The 24,494-nt window shown below is 46.6% G+C and overlaps 1 protein-coding gene across 2 annotated transcripts in view; it reads right to left on the reverse strand.

Moving 5' to 3' along the window:
• ZDHHC14 (zinc finger DHHC-type palmitoyltransferase 14) overlaps positions 1-24,494 on the reverse strand; it is a 269,697-nt gene that overhangs the window by 50,144 nt on the left and 195,059 nt on the right. For both annotated transcript variants that reach the window (XM_061207375.1, XM_061207374.1), the window contains exon 3: positions 18,845-19,003. In XM_061207375.1, coding sequence (XP_061063358.1) covers positions 18,845-19,003 — 159 coding nt within the window. The remainder of the gene's footprint in view (positions 1-18,844; positions 19,004-24,494) is intronic.

The following is a 24,494-nucleotide window of genomic DNA, read 5'->3' on the forward strand; positions in this document are numbered from 1 at the left end:
GTAAGAGCTAGCTCTCTTATAGACCCAGGTTAGACCCAGAGCTAACTGGTGGCCCTACAGAGACTACTAAGTACTACATAAATACTCCCACCACCAGAATCAGGTCAGCAGACTTCTTAGATTCTAGTGTGTTGTTTTCTTGTTTGTTGCTGTTGTTTGTACAAACCATGCCAGCACTTCACTGGGTTACCACAGTCTAGTCAGTGGATTGTTAATTACTTTTCTAAACACAGGCACTCGAACAGGCCAAAGATTCTATCTAATAGTCAGGACTGGCTATGTACTCTGCAGGGCCCACTGCACAAGGAAACTATAGAGCATCATATTAAAAAATTACTCAGAATTTCAAGATGGCAAGAGCAGAGCATTAAATCAGCCTTGGTTCCTTCATACCCACTGAGCTGTCCTGTTAACTGTTTATAGGCCTGGGAATGTGGTTTTCTGATTTGTGGCAGATTAATGTCTAGAGATTCTATTGGGTTGTCTGAAAGGATTTACAGAGAGCTGCTAAGAGCAAAGTACAGTGAGGAAATTATGATTATCTAAGAGTTAAGCTTAACAGTAGGCTAAAATCCCATTCCATATGGAGAGCCTTGGGGCAAGTAGCAAAACCCTCCTGGCTGACACTTGCTAGAGCTATGGAGCTCGATCCCCAGGCAGGGCCGGGAGAGGCTCTCAGGGTTCCACTGGCCTGGGTGAGGTGTGGTGGGATGAGGGTGATGAAGGAGGACCATGTGATGGAGGACATCTGAGGCAGAGGCAGCAAATGCTAACACTGCACACCCTCTCATCTACTGTCTTCCACGAATATCAGAAGCTCTGTTTTTTAACCTCTAGAGCACTGATTCTTAATTTTTTATTTCCTAATGCTTTGAAAATCCAATGAAAATGACAGTCCCTCCCACCCTCATGCACTCACACCCAGCCTTTACATACAACTTCCTGCAGCCTGTTAGTTTGCTGAAATGGAAGTAACCAATTTCAACAACTAATTTTCAAGTTGAGTTGTTCTAAGAAGGCAGAAAGGCAGGCGCCTACCTTTGATTGGCTTGCTAAATGTGCCCTCTCCTCGGGTCCCGAAGGTACACTCCCCAAACCCTAGCCCCACTTGAGGCTGGCACTCTGCTCACCCAGCATAACTGCCAGTCATCGACCACAGGTCAGGAGCCGCTTTACATATGGGAAGGGCCTATGTTTTATTCAGGGTTTTCCAAGCTAAGGGCTGTGATCAAGTAGTGAGTCATAAAATTAGTTTAGTTGGTCATGCCCAACATTAAAAAAAAAAAGAATAAAATAGAAAATATCAAGGCATCTCATATACTCAAGTACGGCTTCATGAAACTTTGAGTATCTGGTAAATTGAGTCCCAATATAAAATGCATTTCTTACTGTGAGTTGCAGGGGGAAAAAAATTTGAAAGCTACTGCTTTATTCAAATTTGCAGCTGGCACATGATAGGCCCTCAAATACTTGTTGAGTGAATAAACATATGTATAAATTATATCTGTAATAGGCCTAAATACATTATGAGTCATTTTAAATTGTCATTTCCATCCTCCCAGAACTGTATCAGGGTTACTAGTTCCTGATCAGACTTAATTAAAAAAATTATCATTTCTCTTGGAGTCTAAAAATTTTCATTTGTACCGCTGGGAGGTCTGAGGGTGTGAGTGGTGAGTTTTGTTTACACTGGGGGAAGGAAGCCTTTTTGTTCCGGTTGAGAACAGTAACCTAGTCACTGAACTAAAAAAGTAATAGGCTTTTTTTTTTTTTTTTTTTAAAGAGAGAAAGGTACCCCGGAGAGATGAAGCAGATACAGGCAGAGGAGTATCCAATTCTCTTTTTCTCCTTCCTCTCTCCCTTCCGTCCTTGCCTCCCTCCTTCAGCAAATGTTAGCCGAGCAGCTGCAGGCCAGGGAGGTGCAGGTTGCTGGGAACACTTGGTGAGGAACAGACAGAGCTGCCCCCTTGGAGCTTACACGTCCACCGGGCAGAGGCTTTCATCAAATAGCCGGTCAGAGCTGTGAAGGCCGAGCACAGAAAACCCAGGGAAGAGTGCGCTTCCCTAGGAACCAGCCCAGAGCCCTCCGTAAGAGGACTTCACAGAGAGGGTGTGCCTTTTTCCAGGAACTGAGAGGAGACCCTCAGGGCTGGAGTCCAGGCAGCAAGGCGTGAGGTACCACAGAGCTGGAGAGGGGGAGGGCACAGATCTGGTGGACCAGGTGAAGGATGTGGGCCTCCTTCCTATGAGCCACCAGCAGGAAAGCACACTTAAGGAGAGAGGTGGTGTGATCAGATTCTGTTTGGGGTGGTAGCGGGTAGACTGGATGGGGAGAGGAGTGGATGGTCGGGGTCCACTAGGAGACCCCCACCCAGGCAAGGTGAGAGATGATGGCAGCTTGCAGTTGGCCATGCTAGTGTAAGGGGAGGGAAATGCACCCACCTAGTAAGAAAAAGTACAGGGCCGGGTGGTGTTTAGGGAAGGATGGGAGGGGAAGGAGCCAAATATGAAACGTTCGGTGTTTGCCTTGTGCAACCGATGGACGACGTTGGTACTCAGCGAGGTGGGGGTCCCGGGGAATGTTGATTTGGGATGTCTCTGGGCTCTCCAAGTGGAGATGCCTGGAAAGCAGATGTACCTGCAAGTCTGGAGCTCTGAGGAGAGGCCTGAGCTGGAGACATAAACTTGAGAGACAGAGACAGACTTCGGGAAGGCAAAAGGCAGCGAGACCAGAGATGAGCACACGTACTCCCCAGAGGCACGAAGCCAGGAGCCACAGACGAATCAGGGGAGACAGAGTGAGCCAAAGAGGTACACATGCGGCGAGAGCAAGACAAACAGAAACAGACTTTCACGAAGTAACTGCCTGTGGCTTTCTTGGGTATCGAAGAAGTGTTTTTAAAACAGAGTTGCCGTTTGACAATTACAGGCAGAAATGAGGTGAGCACTTCTTGGTCAGCTAAAAATAAAACCATGGCCAAAGATCACTCTTCTCTGGATTAGGTCCAATTTACCTTTGCATTAGAAGTGGGCATGTGTGCAGCGCATGGACCCTGTGGTCGATTTCATGGCAGCAATCCAGGACCGGCTGAAAATGTGCCTGGACGCCCCAGAGATCCTGTGGTTGAGACTCTTCCTGTTGGTGAAGGATGCACTTTCCAAAATATAGCACTAGACAGACAGTCTCTTTCTTTTGTTGAAAAGTTTTTAAATACATAAATGCACAGAATAAGAAAAGATGTATGTTTTAAAATTTACTTTAAATGCATTGTTTTAAACTATTAGAGTCTTCTAACAAAGCATTTTTTTGAAGTATACATGTAGACGGCTCCTGGTCTTACATGAGAATATCTGCCCCAAGTATCCAGAAAGCCGCCCCAGGGCTGGCCAGGCACGTTCTGCTTCCCATGATGGTTATATTTCTCATTCTACAATTATAAATTAGCCTTCTGACTATGAATTGGCTGTCCAAGCAGTTGGACCAGTCATAGAGTCACTTGCTGAAGATGAACACGTCAGCATCCTGGCTTTGCCGGTTCCGTGTGAGAGCTCAGCTAACAGGGCCTGTCCCAAAGGGTGGCTCTGAACTCGACAGGCCAGCAAGCCAGGACCCAAACCTGCGAAGAGCAGGGCTGCTCTGCGAGGGCTCTGGGGGTAGCCCTGCTTCCCAGGGTGTGAGCCAGCCCTCGCCTGCCATTTCTCATTTATGTGTGTGAACTCTCCCTCCACCCCTGCCTCCCAAGGCTGTGGGAAGGCTTCCACGGATGTGAACAGAATTAAGCTCACTGAACCTTCACGGGGGCGGGCAGTTTACTTGATTGTTCTCACTCTAGGTCCAGATTCTTGACTCAGGTAGGATCTATCCAGTTCAGCTGCCTGTGGATAATGATACTTAAGGGAGGTGGGGTCATCCCTTGGGCCTCTATGATGCCAGCGAAGGACTCTGGTGGGAATGTCTGAAGCTCCCTCTGGGATGAGCGCTATGAGGAGTCACCCTACAAAGCCACGGGCAAAAGTTCTACAAATGCATGTTATGATGTTATCTCTGAGTTTTTCTCTCCAAGGAAATGCTGAAGACTTTTAGCCAGCAAGTCTAGGAGGCTGGACCGGTCCAGCCGGAGGCACCTCTGGGGTCCGCTTGCTGTTCCCTGACATCTTGAGGCAAGGTTCTCCTTCCCCTACACTCGGGAAAGCACTCGCCCCGCGTCCAGCCTTCGTCCGTGGACGGTCCCTTGTTATCTGTGGCTTCTTGCAGGATTTGCTTTCTCCTCTCGACACTGTCTCCACCTCCTCTGTTCTCTGTCCTGAGGCCCCAGGAGAGGGGGAAAGACACTTTCTGTTTAGGGCAGGATTGAAAATGGACTCCTTGAGAGCAGCAGCCCAAAACATTTTTGGTTGAAGACCATTCAACAGCCCACCTCACTCACCACGAAGCTTCCGGTGCTCTTCCTGACGTCACTTTGTAAACTGTAAACAGCTGGACAGCAGGGAGGAGGGGTCATGCTGGTGGTGGGGAACGTTCTGGATAAGGGGGCTGCCCCGTGGGCACAGCTGGCGTCCTGAGCAGCTGCGGGGCAGCCCCGAGCCAGGTGAGGAGCATCTCCCCCCAGCTCTGCTTCCTCTCAGCCCCGACGGCTCTGACCCAGCACCTTTGCTGCCACTTCCGTCTCACTACCTCTCACTTCCTCTCCACGTTCGCCTTTCTTGCTCCCTCCCTTCTGTATTTCTTTTCCTTCTATTTTCTAGCACTTCTTTCCTCCCCTTCCCCCTTTTTTTCTTCTCTGTCTCTGACCTCAGACACCAGCCAACCACTCACAGCTGGACACACGTGGTACCCAGCTCCTTGAAGCTGACGTCACTGTCTCTGGGTCCTCACGTTTAAGTTGCTGCAGATCCAGTTCTGGACCAAGAGCCAGAGGGTTCCGGTGGTTACACTGAGTTATGTACTTTATAGACTCAGGTCATTGTGTCATGATTGACCGAAAATATGTGAACTTGATTTTTCTTTAAAAGCATTAATTTCCTAATACGGGGAAATAATCACGCGCTCAGGAGACAGAGGGATCAAAAACTCACTCTTCTTTGCCCCAAGTCCATGAATTTAATGAAGCACTTAGTTCCGTGGTTTCTTCCTCTGGAGGATTTCTGGGATCCATCCACGCCGTCTTTCCATCTCCACGGCTACTTCCCTAGTTATAGGGTAGCTGCAGCCCTCCCACCCATCTCCTTGGCCCTGTCTTATCACCATCCAGTTCACCCTCTGCAATGCAGACAGAGAGCACTTTCTGAAACACACGGTTGATAAGGCCACTCCACTGTCCCTTGCCCTTGGGATAAGACTGAAGCTCCTTAGCGTGGCTTGGAAGGCGTCTTGCCTCTGGCTGCAGCCCTCTCTGCCTGCAGCCTCCACTTTCTCTAGTCCCATGGGTCTGCCCGCCTCCCGCTGCCCTGCGCCTCTACACAGCTCATCCTCCTATGACCTGTGCATCCACTGGTCTCAGATGGGATGCTCCTTCCTCTGGGTTAGGAACCTCTCCCATATGCTCCCACATGACCCTGTACCACAGGAGTCTGTGAATCTACCTGAGTTCCTCGGTAGGGAAGCTCTGCGGGCAGGGCTGTGCCGATCACTGTCACCATCGTCTCCCCAGTGCCTGCCTAGCACAGAGCCTGACACACCAGCAACAGTCAGAGGATAGTCCTTAAACAGGTGAGCCATTGAAGTGCTGACATGGCCATGTGCCCTAAAGGATTATTAGCCTAGAGGCTCCCCGCTTCCCTGAGCACAGCATTATAATAACCCCAGGCACACATGCTGGCTATTTCCTGTCCTACAGCAAATATTCAGCATGATCAAAGATGAAAAAAATGCATCTGGGGCTCAATTTATTGGACTGAAAAACAAACCCATAAATCAGTAATAGGCAATGGTTTTTCAGGCACAAACAGCTTGACAGAAAACTGGTTACTTCTATCACATGATAAATGGCAGACCACTCTACTGTGATATTGTTGTGAATTGAATGTGTAACAGCCAAGAGTACATTCTGTAACACTATCTTGTTTTTGCTAACTTTCAATGAAAAGGTATGTGATACAAACCATTAGAAAACCCATGTGGGGCTTGGAAACAATCTTGGCTTCAAATTTAAGATAATATTGTATTATTTTTTGAGGGCAAATTTAAATTTCTTTATACCAAGGGCTCTTATCTTCCCAGTATTTCTCAGTAGCATAAACAGATTGAGGCAAGAACAATGGGGAGGAGTAAATTCTCAGCAATTTTTAAGAAGGGTCCTATTTACCCAGGAACACAGAGGTGGGGAGGAGGAGGCTGGGAAGGGCCAGCGGCACAGTACTGGTCCTGCCCCTGAGCTTTGTTCTCTCCTTTGTAATGAAAGGGTGACACAGATGCTCCCAGAAAACAACCAAGAATCTGTAGCAGGCTGGACACCAGGTTGGCAAGCACCCCGGGTGGGTGGGTGGCCCAGGCCTGACTGCCCAGTGCAGGAAGCTGTGTGAATGTGTGTGTGTGTGTGTATGTGTGTGCGCGCGCGCTGCACACCTGTGTTTGGGTTAAGAGTGAAAGAGGAAGAAAGAGAGGAAGGAAGAACAAGCCCAGTAAAGTTTTTCTTTTTTTAAAAAAAGCAGCTTTTAAAAATGGCATTCTTGAAATAAATGTTCCTGCCTATTACTTGAAAAAAATCAACACCAACCCTCTGGTGGGGTGGAGAGATGTTACCTGTCATCTTAAGGAGTCTATTTTCTAACAACTGCAGAGTCTAAACAAGATTTAACCAGACTTCTTAACTTAGTTTGTGTGCCATGAACCCTGTTAGCAGTCTCATGAAGCCATGTACCCTTCCACCTTATTAATGTTGAAATCAGTAATAAATGTCATTTTCAAAATAGTTTAAAATAGTTTAGAAGTTGTGACATAGTAGGATACAAGCTTATTTATTCATATGCCAAATAACAAGAGCTACAGTTTATCAACTACTGTGGTTTTGAAATAGCAAATGTAAATGATCTATTTTCGTCTGTAATGTCATATGAAAATGTCTGTGATTTCTAGTGGTGACTAATGCAACTAATGTGGTTTGCTGCCTGTGTTCATAATTGAAAGAAATATTAAATTTCATTTAGAGGTTAGTGAGATTAAAGATGTCAGAGTTTTCCATCCAAGCTCTTGGACCCCCTGAATCCCATCCATGGTGCCCAGGGCAGGAATCCCTGCACTAAGCAACCCTGAGAAGCAAGGGTCTCAGCCCCTGGTCAGGCCTGTGGTTGGAGGGAGGGCCCAGGGAGTAGGCTGCACTTCGGCAGTAGGGCCACAGTCCTGCTGTGTGTCCTCATGGCATCTCATCTCTCACTCTGGGCCTTTTGGGGAACTTGCTCTGTCCAGGCCATGCGGTCAGTGACTTTGCTCAGGTTTGGGGCTCACTGCTTCCACGCAAGTTGCGGTGTCCCATCAGCTTTCCGGTACCTGCGGATCCATTAAAGTCTCCCCTGGGATCTTAAAGACTAACAGGAGTGCTGGGGAGGAGAAGGCCTGACCCAAGGTACAGAGAGCCTCTGTTATACAAAACTAGGATGCTCAGGCAGTACAATTTCAGGAGGGGGGTATAATCTTCATATGCATCTATGAGAGATTTTTAAAAATTTAAAGTACTTATACATATATCTTGTCGTGTTAACCTGATAATCCTGGGGAAAAACTAGCAAGTTGAGCTTACTTATGACTTTGCTTGGGCCCGACCAGGTCGTGCCAGACACTTACCTTCCCTACCCTCCCTGAAGCTTTTTTTTTTTTTTTTAATTATTAGCACCTTTTTAATTATTATTTATTTATTTATTTGGCTGTGTTGGGTCTTCGTTTCTGTGCAAGGGCTTCCTCCAGCTGCGGCAAGCGGGGGCCACTCTTCATCGCGGTGCGCAGGCCTCTCACTATCGTGGCCTCTCTTGTTGCGGAGCACAGGCTCCAGACGCGCAGGCTCAGTAGTTGTGGCTCACGGGCCTAGTTGCTCCGCGGCATGTGGGATCCTCCCAGACCAGGGCTCGAACCCGTGTCCCCTGCATTGGCAGGCAGATTCTCAACCACTGCGCCACCAGGGAAGCCCCCTGAAGCTTTTATAAGACTCTAAAGGCTGGTGACCGTGTGTGATTCAACTTCCTGCTCTCTCTCTGCATGCTGCACCCCAGCCTGGGCCAGCACAGAGCCTCACTCGTGGTGGACACGACCTGTTGGATGATCAGCGTTTCTCCCGGGCTGGAGTAGAAATTATGACATTTTCTCCTGTGTTTACGTCTTATCCACCTGCTGCTGACTTTCAGGCCCAGCTGCGTTTCTCTCTGCTCTAAGTCTGTTTTGTATGAACTTTCACACAGTGGTTAGGAGGCTGCCTTCTGGTTCCAGCTGCTAGAGTCTTGCTGTGTGATCATGGACAGTTCCTGCCCTCTCTGAATTTGAGGTCTGTAGCAAATGGGGGTGATACTCTCTACCTCGACTAATGCCCAGGCTGGTTATGAGCAGCAAATGAGATAACATGTACAGAACTACCTCCAAAAGTCAGAAGCCATACATAAATACATGATGGCATCATAAAATGAAAGTTATTTTAGTATAAATTGTTTCTATGTATCCATTTCACTTCTTTAATCAAAAAAGGTAATAATTACATTTTCATAGGTACTAGGTTCTTATATAAGTGATTCTTCTTCCTTTATTCCAATTTCCATTAGTCCTTTATTTAAAATACTTCTCAACCTTTTAAAAATAAGATAAAACTTAATCTGTTCCAACAAACCAAATTATTTTTATAGCTTTTTAAAAACAATGTCCAAACGTGTATTAAGCTTTCAAAACTAAAGCATACAGGTTATTATTCACTATTCAAGTTTCCAGCCTTTAACAGCTCAGTCCTGCCCAACTCCTACAAATAGTGGGTGGAATTTGGTGAAACATTTATTGTTTAACACCCCACAGAGAGCAGCTGGATGGGCTGATACAGCCACAAATATCTTGGAAGAAGAAACTTTGGGGCTGGTAAAGTATGTTGCATCCTTAGCCTCCCTAGTTCCCAAATCCGTTGCTGGAGGCCAATTTCAATTCTCGGCAACCCAAGTAAACAATTGATTATTGGGCATCTTATATAAGGCGCCATCTGCTTTAAAAAGATGAATGAGACACACAACTGCTTCTTAGAAAGTAACTGATCTTTGGCCTTCGAGTCTCCCTGCATGTGACAGATTGGTGTATTTCAGCAAATACTCACTACTCCCCTTCTTGAGGGGGGAGTATCCTTCCCTGCCCCACTGACAGGTCCTGGTCACGGTCATGTGCCTTGTTTGGCTCATGGAGTCTTAGCAGATGTGCCGTAAGCAGAGGCTGTAAGAGATACTGCATATTTTGGCCCCCATCATGTGGTCCATTGACCCTCCTCCCCCCGGCCCCAGTGAGGAGAACATGCCTGGCAGCTGCTGTCCCTTCCGCTTCCGCCGGGGTCCCAGAATCAAATCTGAGGAGAAGCCTGAACCTGAGCAATGCCCGGAGCCAAACCCAGAGCTGCCCCAGGAGACCCACAGGCCCATGAGGAAAAGAAAGGCTGTTTGTTCAAAGCCACTGAGATTCTGGAGGGTGTTCGTCATACTGCATCACTGGCCAAGAGCTAACTAAGACATCTCATCAATTCACTTTACACTGATGTGTGAGATCAGACCATCTCAGGTTCCTGCTCGAGCATGATGCACTAGTGGCTGAGTCTAGTTCCTCTTTCTCGACAGGCACCCAAGGGCTTCAGTGTGACTGCTATTGAATTTTTCCAGCCTTTCCTCCCATTTCTCCTCTTTATGGGAATTGGTCTAAGATGACCTTCCTAAGATCAGCCTAGATATCCTGAGTGCTACAACCTGGTCAAATAGTTTTTTTTTTTCTTTCTTTCTTTTTTTTTTGGCTGAGCCATGTGGCTTGCGGGAGCCCAGTTCCCCGACCAGGGATTGAAACTGGGCCACGGCAGTGAAAGCCCGGAATCCTAACCACTAGGCCACCAGGGAACTCCCTAAAATATTTCTTTATGATGTTAGTTCACTTTTCATGAGTTGGCAGAAAACTTGTCAAAGGCAGGAAGCCCATCTCAACACTTCTTTGCATTCTACTTGCATATACCAGCCAATGAAGAAATACTTTTGGATGAGTGGTAAACGCCTGCTTTACAGAGCATTCTACAGATATGGCCTGATTCCTCCTCTTGACTCTCAACATCCACCCCTGGGCCCTGGCCCAGCCACTCAGCTCGGCGGACTTCACCCGTGTTGTCAGACCATGTCAATGTCCACCTCAGACCCCCAGAGGGACTATGGCCCTAAGGTGAGTTACAGAAGAAGTACTAATACTGATGAACTTCCATTTGTAAAATGATACTTGCAATGTATGGCTTCTAACAGGCTCCAAAGATGGTAGCTATCTTACTAATATTAATTTTTTAAGGGTGCAAATCACCATAGCAGTGCTCTTCTGGAAGTGGCCACCTCCCATAGGAGGCCTCACTGCTGGCCGCTGCTCTCCACGAGAGGTGAGCAATTCCCAACACACCCAGATGGCTTGACCTCAATGGTGGATCCCGGAGAGGGTCACAGAAAGTCTGTTCCCATGGCTCTCAACCTTGACTGTGCTTGATCCCCACCTCCTTTTACTTTGCTACAATGCAGACTCCCAGGCCTGCGTACTCCATCTTGAGGAATTTACATCTACTTACATGTACTTACACCTACGACAAACATGTTATGAAGGAAATTCTTCTGAAAGTTGAGAGACTTTGTAGAATTTTATTTTATTTTGGTGATTGCCTCAAAAGTACCTCTAGACTTTCTTGAGTTTAATTTTTTTGGAAGAAACTCTTGGTGGTAGAACACAGGGGCTCTCATTGTGGGAAGGACATGTTGAGAAAGAGAAGGGACCAGCTTATCTGGCTGAAACAAAAGGGTGTCTCCAGCTACAGCATGAAGAATCCATGGAGGATGAGGGGGACCAAGAGAAGAGCTGGGGGACAGCCAAGAAGAGGTTACAGAAGAACCAACAGAAGAACTATTGGTTCCCAGGAGACGGGAATCAATAGTGAAATATAGGAAATGTGAACTGGTAGGCAGAGACAGAAAAAACAACGTACTGACAACCAGGAACGGTTTTAATTTGACATAAGACAAGACGAAAAGTCTTCCAGGAAAGAATGTCATTTTATGGTCAAATGAGTCAGGAAGTTTACTTGGAATTCTGCCATCTGTCACTTGAGCTAATAATGACGAATCATTGATAACGAGTGACTTAATTAAAACTCCCATCACTTTCTAAAAAGGACTTGAGTTGCTTATAAGAAAACCGGGAATAAGTCAGTGCCAAAAATACACACCCCAAAGTCTTCTTTACATTGTTTAGAGGCTGCTACATTTGGCTCTGAGTTTCTTCATATCAATGAATAAAACCTTTTATGAACAAATGGCAGTCTTCCGCACAGACATGAAATGAATTCCGGCTCTCTCCACAATCTTGCACAGTGTGAGTTACATGACAATGACCGTAACATGCCTTGAAGTTATTTTGCAAGTTTCATTAAACCCTTGGTGCACTACAATAGATTATCTGTGGAAAGAAAAACCTCCCAGTTTGTTTTCAGCTAAAAGATCCCACGTCCGTATTTATTCATTTCAAGTTGGAGGTGGAGACACAATTACTGCTGGTCTAAGGCAAACAGAAACTCTCCAGAGAGGTCAGTGAATGGGAGAGGGTGGAAACATCATCAATGTCTTGAATCCAAAAGCATTAATTAGGTTGTTTGATATATTTTTTAGTTACAGGACCTGTTGCTTAAACCAAAAAGGATAAAACTCCAGACACTAAGAAAAAAACTAAAACAAAGATTAACACAAAGGGGCTGGAAGCCCTCAGGAGCAGAAGATCCCAGCCTGTATGTCACCATGGAAAGCTTAGGGGCAGCCCTCACATGAACGGTAAAGAGTAAACAGTTTCCAAAAATCCAATAATTTTCCCCAAATGGTATTGGTAATCAAACTGTACATTTTTTATCTTGTCTCCTGCCTCAAATTGCATTAAATTTATACATAAGTTTGTGGAGAGACCGTCTCACTTGAAGCTGTTATTTCCACTTTTTTTCTCTCCTTTGGTCTCACCAGAAGTTTATCTTTTTGTTGCTTATTTGCCGAAGAATTAGATCTGGTATCATATTTATTTTTCCGTTTTCTAGGTTACTAATGGTTTTCTTCCTGTTTTTCTAAGTTTATTTTGCTCTTCTTTTTTCTATCTTCTTGAGATGGCTGCTATGTTCCTCTGGTTGCTTCTAAATTCGGTTTTGTTTTTTGTACTAGACTTCTGAAAACTTCTAATTTCATTGGCCATCCACCATCCAAGTAAGCTTCCTGTTTGTGAAGAATCCCAAAATAGGTGGGAGGTAGGCCCCGCCCTCCACCCCTGTTACAGAAGCTGCAAGTGGGGCAGCTACCTCCCCCGTCTCGCTGGCTGCTTGGGTGTGGAAACGAAACAGGCCCAGGGGCTCCCACCCCCCAGATCTCTGAATCCAGAGCCCATGGTCCTTGCAGACAGAGTCACAGTTCCAAGCTGATGGTAGCAGCAGAGTCAGAACTCAGTGGTGGTGTCACAAACATCTTGCTTGTGGTGCCTGCGCCTCCTGGGACATCCTACTGCAGGAATGACTGGCTGCGCTCAGCCACCCAGCCTTCCCCGGCTCTTCCAGGCTGCCGAGCCTGGTTCTGCAGCCTCCTCCTTCCTTTCTAGGGGCTACCTGATAGTTTTCCAGATAACTCCTTTTCTGCTTAGGTTAACTATTTTGTGCGGTTAGAATTTAGAATTCTGACTGGCATGAAGTTTTAGTTTGCATTGTTCTTATTGTCATTTTCTAACTATTCCACAAGTGCAATTTTGAAGTCTCTGCCACCCAAGAGTTGATGAAAAGGGTTCTTAAAAAACATTATAATTGGTTAGGTTTGTGTATTTATATTTTTGTGATTGATTTCTAGTTTTATTGTTATGTCATTAGGTGACACAGTCTGTGTAATATCTGCTTTTAGGAAGTTAGGAATTTCTGTGCAGCTAGTATGATTAATTTTGCTAATGTTCCACAATCAGTTACAAAAGGTAAGTATACTTTGCGGAAACAAAGTTCAGCATATATTTATTAATTATATATTCATTATCTTTTATTTTGCTTACCTGAGCCAACACAACCAGAGGTATATTATTGTTTCTCACTAGCATTATGTTATACCAAATTATCCTTGCGTTTTCTAACAATTTTTACTTTATGTATTTTGATGCAATGTTATTTGATGCATATATGTTGATGACTGAATTTTTAAATGTGCTCTTTACTAACATAAAATTACTCTTTTTTTGATCCATGTAATATGATAAATACAATGCTTTCTGGCCTTGAATTCTCTTTGGTCTGTTCTTAAGAATGATTCTTGCGGACTGTATTTTATTTTGATGCATCTAGATACTAGCACAGTGCCTGACACATAGATGCTCATTAAATGTCAGTAAAAAGCAAGGATACTGGAAACTAGGAGGGGCACAGTAAATCCCTGGGTTTTTTTTGGTCCCTGGGAGGCTATAAATGCCAGCTTGCTCCATTCCCTTCAAATGATATGCTTTCCTGTGTAAAACTAATACCCTTCTCACCGTACCCAAATCGTTTAAAAGAAATTCCAGCGTGCTACCCACACCAGAAGGCAGCTGTGATTCTAAATCTCAGATATTCCAGACCTCTTAATATTGAGTACAGCTGTGAAGCAGTAACTGGGCTCAGCAGAGTGTACGCAACAGACAAGACATCTGCAGTCTCAGCTCAGAAACCCACATCTCAGAGGAAGTAGCTGGATGGGTAGGGGGCGGGGAGCGGGAGACACTGTGGGGTGGAAGGGAGAGCGTAGTACAGTGCCCAGGAGAGAGACAGCGAGCGAGCTTTTGAAGACGACCGTGAAGCTCTCCCAAAAACAAGAGTAAGTGGGCACTGAGTCCCTGCAGAGGGTGTCTGGAGGTTCTTTGCACCATCCACATCAGAAATGACAGAAGGGGACAGGTGAAAATGGGGCCAGGGCAACCCCCTATGAGAGAGGAGGCTGGTGCCACCGAGAGCTCTGCAGCGGCTGACACAGCTCGAGGGCTTCGTGCGCCACCTTCTCTGTCCTCACAGCACCTCCAGACGTGGCATCGTGGAAGCAGAGATGGACCAGGCAGCAGATCTGGGACCCAGGTGCTGCTGCCTCTGGGCTGGTCCAAGTCAGACAGACTCCCGTAGAGCAGGCTTGCAAATGCTTGCAGCGCTCCTTCTTAGTGTTTAGCAAACTTAGTTTAGTTCACAGTGCATGCATAAATTACTTTCAAGTAAATCACATTTTATTACAGGTTTAGGTTGTGTTAAAAATACCCAATGCCAGGGAAAGCTGCTGGCTATTCTGACACTGGGCCAGAGCCCACCAAAGGACAGCCTTCCCTGAAAGGGTCCACCCTGGTTGGGGAGATGTGGAAGGGGCTCAGCTGGGGCTGGAACATACATAGTGAGTCTGAGAAGAGCGCACAAGGGTATGTTTTGCTTTCCAGCTCCTTCTGTTACTCTTCCTTTAATGACCTGAGGGATCCTAAGGGTCTGAGCGAGCAGAGGTGGCTCCTCGGCCCCAGCTGTCAGTTGTGTAAAAATATTTTATAACGTCAAAAATTGCCTGGAAGAACAAACAACCCCAAATACTCTGTTTCAATGTGCAGAAGCGATTTGACGGCAACACAGAGAGACAATGAGAGAGAAACAGAGATAAAAAGAGACAGAGAGACAGGATATATTCATTCCTGCAGCTGCAGATCATCCAAATCCTCCCAGATTACAGGAAAACAAGGGGACTCCCATCATTCTGTGAAGACAACGTCGCTCTACACAGTTCCCTGGGAGCACCGCGGCAGCTCTTCTCCTGTTACGCACAATAACATCACTGGCAAGCCCTTTGTGAGCCCTCGGTGTGCACCAGGCCTGTGCTTGCTCGGCACTATCTCACTTCATCCTTAAAAGAAACCTATGAGGGCTTCCCTGGTGGCGCAGTGGTTGAGAATCTGCCTGCCAATGCAGGGGACACGGGTTCGAGCCCTGGTCTGGGAAGATCCCACATGCTGTGGAGCAACTGGGCCCGTGAGCCACAACTGCTGAGCCTGCGCGTCTGGAGCCTGTGCTCCGCAACAGGAGAGGCCGCGATAATGAGAGGCCCGCGCACCGCGATGAAGAGTGGCCCCCACTTGCCGCAACTAGAGAAAGCCCTCACACAGAAACAAAGACCCACCACAGCCATAAATAAATAAATTAATAAATTAATTAATTAAAAAAAAAGAAACCTATGAGGCAGTACTAGGATCACCCCATTTTACAGATGTGGAAACCCGTGGGGGTGGTCAGATAACCTGCCCAGGTTCCAATAGTATCCAAGGACAGGACCAGGATTCAGTTCTGGGTCTGTTTGTCCTTATAGCCATGTCCCAACCGCCTGGCTTTGCTAACCTGTTCTATGTTAGCAACAGAGTTTGCTCCCCAAGAAAGCTTTTCCCTTAGTCCTCAACTCCAACTACACAGCCCCTACAATTTTGCTCTCATTTCAAACTTATTTAACACAGAAAAATATGCTTCTGAACTGCCTGGGAAGCTGCATTTTCCTCTCTCCCCTCCCAGTACAAAGTGACATTTATTTGTGTGCCTAGGAAGGACCAGCCCAAACCCATTCATTACAAGGGAAGGGAAGCCACATGTGTAGACCCTGGCTTTCAGCACATCATTGTTTTTTTTTTTTTTCCCGTGGCTGCAAAAAGTAGAATTCTTTCAATAAAAACTTTCTATCTAAAAATAAAATAGTGGCAAACTCTGCAATTATACTTCTCAGTTGGAGACATTCGCTTTCCACTCTCTTTTCCCAAATGCACAAGGTCCAATTCGTTGGTCAGTTAATGGGTCACACCAAAGGCCCAAATGTACTGTAATGAACTGGAAAACCAAAACTATGTAGGTTTGAGTCATTGTGTGGTTGTTCCCCGAGAGCAGTGAGTAGCTTTATTTTACATCAACTGTATGCTATTTATCTCACCTGTCCTCCACACAGTGGGGCCCTGATCAGGGTTTGCCAACCTCCAGCCCTAGGGCCGTCAAATGATGCTTAGAGGCAGCTGTTGTCAACGCGCTCTTCACCCAGTCTCCTCCTCTGAGCCCACCCCAACCTCCCCGCTTCCTCTCCTTTCCCTTCGCTGTTCTGCATTCTCCCATTACAGGACAGCCCCATGCTTGCTTGTGGAGTTCTGGATTACCATGTGACTTGGATTTATCAGAAAGGTTGCTCAGAACCTATCAGAAGGGCTCCTGGATATTATAGACTGATGGCTCTTATTTTCTCAGCTGGTAGTTTCTATAAGAAAGGGTACTATCTTATACAGTTATACTATAGGAGAAGTACACCATTAACTACATATATAATTCTGGTAAGACGATTTTACATCTAATTCATCAGGGTTCTTTAAGGAACATGTAAACTTATGTTTACCTATGGGCGATGGAGGGAACAAATGAGGGAATTAGACGAACTTTCAGAAACTGTTTTACAGTATGATCCGAAGAGAATTTTAAAACACTATGAGATAGAGAGGAACGTTTTATCATGATTAGGATTCTAGCCTAGAGACAGAAGACAGAAGATTGAGACCAACTGACAGTCAGGTGTCTAGTAATGGGTAAACATTTTCATAAATGATAAAGAGAAGGAGATGCCCCGTAAGCTCTTCAGGTTTGTAGGTAACAACTCCCTTCCTATAAATGCCAACTGGAACAAGTCATTAGACCTCCAGGAGAAGACATGCAAAAGATTTTATGTGAACGAAAAAATATATATATATATATTCGATCATATAATATTTCATCATGTAATATCAAAATTACAACCCAAGAAAGGGTCCTCTGAATCCCTACAGATTATCCCCCTGAAGACACTTAAGCCACTGTGCTGCTATGGCTTAAAAGTATGCTCGAGAAGGGCATGGGGTGGCCACTGGGGCTGAAGTCATCAGGAAGGGTATCAGAAATCACACAAAGGCTGTCATGTGTCCTTGTAGAAACCCTGGTGTGTGTCCTCACATAGAGGACCAGGTATAGTTTTGGTCACCATACCTGTAGAGGGATACAGTAGATCAAGAAATTGGCCAGAGAAAGCCAATCAAAAATGTCAGGGGAGCAGTAGTTAATAACAGAATAGCAGCTAACAATCACAGAGCATTTGCCGAAAGCCAGGCACCGGTCTAAGTGCTCTGCATACGTTCACTCATTTACTCTCTTCACCATCCCATGAGGTAGGCACTCCTATTGACACCACTGTAGAGATGAGAAAACCAAGGCATAGAGAGTTGAGGTTGCTTGTCTAAGTCATGAAGCTAGTATTTGTACCCAGGCCACTGGGTACCAGATTCCAGGCTCTTAACTGGTTCTTACTACTTGGGAAAGACAACAAAATTCCATGCTGTTTTGCTACGGAGGCAAAGGTTAAAAGTAATTTTTCCAAGTGAATAAAACCAAAAAAAGGTCTGAGAGGGCAAACATGGGCTTTCTACCAAATTGTAGATTATTAAAGTGAGGATAAAGTAAATTTCAGACAAATAAAAGGAAAATGGCTTTGCACAGCAGAAAACATTATATAACCTTTTTTTTTTTTCTGAAGAAGAATTGAGACTACAAATTCTAATAGGCTCGAAAAGGGTTGGCAATTGATAATGTGTTACTAAGGGAAACAAGGTTTGTTCTGAGGTGTTCTATCCTTTCAGGTGTGAGGTTAACAGGATTTCCATGTCTATTCGCCCAGGAAAATCCCTGGTTATTTCTTTTAGAGGCAGGCTATGGGACTGAAGAACTGTGGGTCTTCCCCCGTGTGGCAAAGCCTCAGTCCATTTCTCACTACCCTTCCTGTCACTTGGGGCTTCCACCAGCTCCTTGCCAACCTCATCTCTGAGAAGCTCCATCCCAGGGGAGAAGATGGTCTGCGGGTGTGGGTAGTAGCTCTCAGTCTGAAGTGACAGGAAGTGCTGCCCAAGTAATTCCAAGGGGCTGGCACCCACATCAGTTGTAGAAATCCTGTGCTGGGGTGGCGGCAGCCTAACAGCAGGGCCGAGTCTTACATTTGAGGACCTCTGTGCTCCACAGTGTTCCCTCTGCCTGTTTCCTAGCCTGTCCTGGAGAAAGCAAGCTGAGAGAGAAGGTAAGTGGTCTCTGGGAAGAGTTACGATCCTAACTGTAGGCCCAGAAGTCTCTTGGCCTCTCCCCTTTTCCTCTCCTTGGGCTTCAAATGCCTCCGGCTACCCAAGCACAATGCCCCTCTGAGGAGCTGGGAGAGTCTGGCTATGCATGCAGCCAGCTCCTTGGGCAATGGAGGATCTACGGGTGAAATGGTTTTATTTCAAGTGTCTGCCGACCCAGCAGCTCCAGGGAACAAAGAACCCCCCCTCTGGTCTTGTGTACCCGGGAGGAGAAGGCCTAGGACATTCTGCTGTCCTCGTGGTGTTGCAGGATGTAAAAAGAAAAAAGATTTGGCAACGCTAGGCTTGGTGAACGGGATCAGGGGCAGGAGGCAATACGGTTGAAATATTAACTATTATCGAGCTGTTTAGTTCTGAAGGATTAAAGAGACACACATGCTGACTCTCTTTAGCACAGGTCTATTCACAGGAAATCTCTACTCCATCAGCTGCAGACATTTTAGCACAAACATCAGAGATGGGACAGAGGCAATTTCTGCTTCTACTCACCTACGCAGTTATCGCAAAGGCTACAGTGAGAGGCACGAGGGGGCCGGAAAATCTTGCAGGTGAAACAATATTTAAGTTTCACAGTCTGGCCATTGATGATGACTTCCTTGGTTCTGGGAGGTGGGCGGTACCCCCCTGAACTGGTGCCGTTTGCGATATCTGTGGAGAAAAGAAGACAAGCGCACAGGGGCTTAACACAGCACTTAAGCTCTGCAGGCTCCCGCACCTAGTAGGCCTGGAATCTGCATTTCCAAGTGCAGGGCCCACAGCCAGCGCCTTTCTGGGAGGCACCTGACCCCTAGACACACAAATGCGGTAGGACACCGAAGGCTGGCCGTCCCGCAACCTTCGTGCTCCTTGAGGGCTTGGGGCTGCGCTGACCATTCCACACACGTGGCAGTGGTCACGTGACTGACCTCTGCCCAATGGGGTGCGAGTACACGTGGCCCCGCCCAGCCAGTGGGAGCCTCCCCTGAACCCCACCCACTGTTTCCCCCCTTCCGCAGGCCACCTTGGAGACGTACACTGGGGCCCGCTGAATGACTGTGCACACGTGCACGGAGATCCTACACCAGCTAGCGCTGTCCTAATTAATACAGTGGGTGATAGTTACATCAGGAACATTTCGCTTCTCCGACGCCGGCTCAAGAATCTCCCCACTTTGCTCCTTGGCCTCCTCAAAAATACCAGATATTGGGTGTGGGGGGGTGCTATACAGATTTAAATATATATTTAAATAAATCATTACATGTATATTTAAAAAAACAATTTCTATATTTTATTGTCTGAACAGCATCTTTTAGTTTTTAGAACCAGTTTTTTTAAATGTTGAAGAAAATACAAATACTTTTTTTTTTTTTTTCAAGTTACATTTTATCTTTTAACCTGGCTCTCATCCCTGAGTTCACATTAGAATCACCCAGGGAGCTTTTCAAACTCCCCTAGTGCAGGGACCCTGCCCCAGACCCGATAAATCAGAATCGCCCAGGGTGATTCTAATGTGCTGTAGGGTTGAGAACCCCTGCTCTACAGGAAGATAAAACATTTTATTCTCATCTAGACCCCTCACAGCCACAAAGAATTGAGGTCAGTGAGCTGTGCAACAGGAACAGAAGGCCACGGGTAAATGGAGAACAGCAAGAATATCTGTGAGGGCTTCAGCTGGGACTCTGCGGCTGATAAACACAGGTGGAGCAGAGCCTGGTGGCTGGAGGAACTCTTGGGAAACTTCATGGTGTTCTTTTAAAACAGAGCTGGTAACACTGAATTCATTTTAATTCATACACTATCAGATGGCACAGCTGCAACATACTTTTGGTAAATTTCCAAAGTGACAGGAATGAGTCCCATCCTCCACTCAGCTCCCCCCACCCCCCTCCCAGCCACGAACTCAACCTGGGCGAGAATTACGTGGAGAGCTTTCAAAACTACTTATGCTACTGTCCTGCCCTCAGATATTCCGATTTCATTGGTGGGGTGCAGCCTGGCATCAGAGGTTTTAAAAGCTCCCCAGGTATGGGAATCAGGGCCTTGTCACCATGGTCCATGCAGCATCCGCGGCATCCGAGAGCTTGTCAGAGAAGCACATTCTCTCTCAGTCCCGCCCCAGAGCTCCTGGATCAGAATCTGCATTTACGGAGACCACTAGCCCCCTCCACTCCAGGGGGTGTCGTGCACCTTAAAGTTTGAGAACCCTGCTCCCAGATGCCTGTGAACACTGCCCATCCACACGTCACATGTACCTCTTCCTCTCACGTTCCTCTTTGTTGTGTACCCAGATACACTCACATGTATGATAGAGAGCTAAACTTAGACAACACAGAAACTTGGAGAAACTTTGCGCACAGGAAGGGGCCGCTTCACAAATCACAGCCAGCCACCCAAGCATTTTCACGTGGAGAACCTGGTGATCAGGAACAGCCGATGGAATCTGCAGAGCTGCACCCTCTGTCCCCCCAGGACTGCTCTCACTCACAGAATTCACAGCTCACAAGTCATGATTTCAGGGGGTGCCCCCTTTACCCCAATCTTCTTTAAGAGGCTCTCTGAGGCCTGAAATCTGCCCATAGCCCTTTAGCCTAAGGCTTTGATATTTGTGAAGATACCAACCCCATTGGTAGGGCAAACATTTTGAGTGGTTCCAAGCCATTTACTCTTCATGGAAAATTAAAGTTCCACAAGGAGGTTGTAGAAGGAGAGGTGAGAGTTCAGGAACATCTGAGGGAGAGAAGGCAGTACGAAGCAGGGACACGGAGAGTAGGGAGCAGCCCTTCTGCTTTACATCTCCGCTGAGGACACTCATTCCACTTGAATAATTAAACAGCTGTGGCACCATCCCAAGGACTCTAGGTGGCCTTGCCAAGCAGGACACCCTCTCTTGGCATGTCCCCCACCTGCCTGGCACCCCAAGTGGCTGCCCTATTAAACAGTGCTAAGTTCAGCAGGCATCTGGAGAGGGACCAGCTTCCAAAGCACATACACTGGAAAGAGGGCAGCATCTCAACTGATTCTGTGATAAGAGAACAAAGAGACGAAGTGGCTGCGTACTTCCTGAAGCACCAGGGTAAAAATAACTGGCTTTGAACACATCAAAGATAAGGTCACAACTCTTCCAGTGCCAACTGGATGCCACTGAGGCCTAAATTAATTATGACTTGGTGCCTCGCTAGCCTTATGTCAGCTGTGAAACCCACTGTATCTATTTAGCTCTTGAAAACATGCGTAGGAAAACTAGAAAGTCAGATAGAGGATTAAAAAGAACAATAACCCAATCAATAATATTTGTGTTACTTTAACCAGAAAAGTTTAAAAAATGATTTGTCAAGAAAAATATTTTAAGAAGCGGGAATGACAAACTTATCCACTAGAGTGACTCCTAAAAAAAGCCTAGTTCTGAGTAACAATGACTTTAAAAAGTGAGTATTTACCCGCACTCCTTAAGACCAACTCTAGTGATCTTGTAGTTCTAACGTACATTTTTGAAAGATGAAATCATTGATAAAAATTTGAGCTGACGCTGGAATTCAACAGACATGGTACACCGAAGCTTAAGAATTAAACCAAAACCAAAAACTTTTTGACTAAATATTTGGAGAGCTCTTTATGTAAGAGAATGGACGAATCAGAGGACCTGGAATCAGGGCCCACCTAGGCCCTGAAGGGACTGAAGGACCACAGAACTAAGGGAAAAAAAAAATCAACCGATATTTATGCATTATTTACTATATGCAAAATACTGCACCGGAGGCAGTGGAGGACCCAGAAATGAACAGAGATGTCGCGTGGGGAGCAGTCAGCAAGGGGCCCTGCCGGGCTGTTTGATGAGTCCTGGGTTCCCTGACACCCCTGGTCTGCTCTCCTCCCAGCCTTCAGAGCCTGCTTCCTAAGTGCAAGTCTGGCGAAGGAGAAATCCCGGCCTCTGGTGAGGTGCCCCAGGTTGTCTGTGTGCCCAGCCCTTGTCTTTCTGCAGCGCAATCTTACCCGGCCCAAGCCCGAGGCAGTGGCCTCCTTGCGGCCCCGGAGCAGGCATGGCTGTTCACGCTTCCAGACATCGCTTCTCCACTCGGGCCTCCCTGTCCTCCAGATACTCAACCTAGAAGGTCCGGTTCAACCTTCTCCTGTGGAAATGCCTTGAAAGCTGAGTCACTTCCTTCCTCTCTTGGGCTCTCACTGCACTAGCTCATGCATTTATCCAGTCAACAGATCTGTGCTGGGCTCGTAGGTGCCAGCCCTGTGCTGGCAGCTGGGGATGCAGCAGGAACTAAACAGACTTGTCCTCTGCTGGTGGGGTTCACAGGCCCGAGGGACAACCTGGGTCCTCTGCCGGTGTGGTGACCACAAGGATTTAGCTCCGTGTCTTCCCCCAGACGCGGCGCCAGGGCAGGGACCATGCGTTACTGCTTTCATGTTTCCCCTGTCCTGCAGAGGGTCTACATACAGTAGGTCCCCAGGAACTGCCCGCTGAATGGAAGTCCAGTTCTGGCAGGTAGGGAGGAATGATGCTGGGAGGCACAGGACCAGTGTCCCTGCTTCTCCACGCCCACGGGTCAGAGTCACACAGCCCGGTGGCTCGCCCTTCCCCAGGAACACCTCTTGCAAGGGCCTTCTGAAGCTGTTGCTCCTCTTTACGTGTCCTCTTTACAGCCTTTGCTGGTCCAAAGACCCATCTCACAAAGCTAGTCAGTGCCACCTGGGAGGGCCGGGCAATATGGGTAGCTGTCTACCTCAAGGTACCCCCAAATTGTCATTTCTTTCATATAATACATTCAACAGTCACCCCAGACCAACGGCTTTCTGGAATGCCCGCATCCGGGGCAGATGGGAACAATGGAGCCTTGAAACCCAAGGCTTCGCACCCGCACCTGAGGACAAAAGAAATGCCTCTTCAACATTCAGACTGGCACCAATGGCCGGTTGGCTGGTCGTGAAAGGCTTCTCATCCCTGAGGATGACAAGCACCCGTGGCCTGCATCCCGGGGCCCAGAAGGTGGTGTTCCCATCCTAAACCTCAATTACTCTGTGGTTTGGGTTTTGGCTTTTGTTGTTGGCAACAATGGTGTCTCTGCTTCTTAGGGCTGCCCTTTGTGGTTTCAAATACAGCTGTTGAAAAAGAATAATCAAAGTCTGCAATAGCTAATGGGTAAAGAACACTAGAATTGGGGGAGGAAAACCTCTAACAGTTCTGCAAGCTTATATGAGTCAGTATTTTTCAAGGACATTTTTATACACTAACGTTTTGAAAGAAAACTTCAAAGGTTGAAGTGGCCTTCTCCTTCATAAAGTCTCTCCACCTCGCCCCCTCCAAATTGCTGGGAGTTGTTAGCACAGGGGCAGAAACAGTCACAGAATCTCTGTCTAGTATTAACCTCACAGTCAGCCTACGGGCAAAGAATTAGGGGAGCTGGGGAGAGGGGAAGGGCAGCTGTTCCGTGCAAGTTCAGGGACACAAAACTGCCTGCTCACTAAGTTTTTCACTCAAAGAGAAATCCTGGGCTTATCAGAGTCTCAGGTAAGTTGTTTGTTAATGTATGCACATTTCAAAGCCACTCTCCAAAAAACAAGTCACCTTTTCTTCGGAGGAATCACAGAGTGCTAACATTCTGAGAGACCCATTTGTCCGCCCCTGATTTAATCCTGCCTCAAATTCAGGCACAAAATTGATGAATTTTAACAATTGTTGAAATTCACCATATAAAGTAATGGAACTCTGCTTTTTTAAAATGCAAAGGGAAAAAAATCCCAATTTACAAAAGATGTAGATTAAGATTCTTTTCCTTTATCAAAAGGATGCAGAACAGTGTCATTCCCTGGTGCACTGGCGTTTCACAGACCATTCACCAGCTGACGGCACACCCGCCAGAGCGGGAGGAACCTCTACTAATAGGCATTTAGATGGAATGAAGATAAAGCATCTCTGCATTAGGATATAAGTCACAGGGAAAGTGTGATTTGCTTTATACCCAAGCCTTCATGACTATATGGATTGCATGTGCTGGAGGACAGCTGTTGGATCCAACGAATCTGAAATTTTCATAAGGCTCATTTCATTGATGCTCTGAGGCATTTGGGACACAAACTACCCAACCTTGGAACGGTTGATCTATCGCAAAGGAAGATGGTTATTTTTACAGCCATTTAAGACAATCTCTTA

Source organism: Eubalaena glacialis, chromosome 12 (genome assembly GCF_028564815.1).
Source record: "Eubalaena glacialis isolate mEubGla1 chromosome 12, mEubGla1.1.hap2.+ XY, whole genome shotgun sequence".
Lineage (NCBI taxonomy): Eukaryota > Metazoa > Chordata > Mammalia > Artiodactyla > Balaenidae > Eubalaena > Eubalaena glacialis.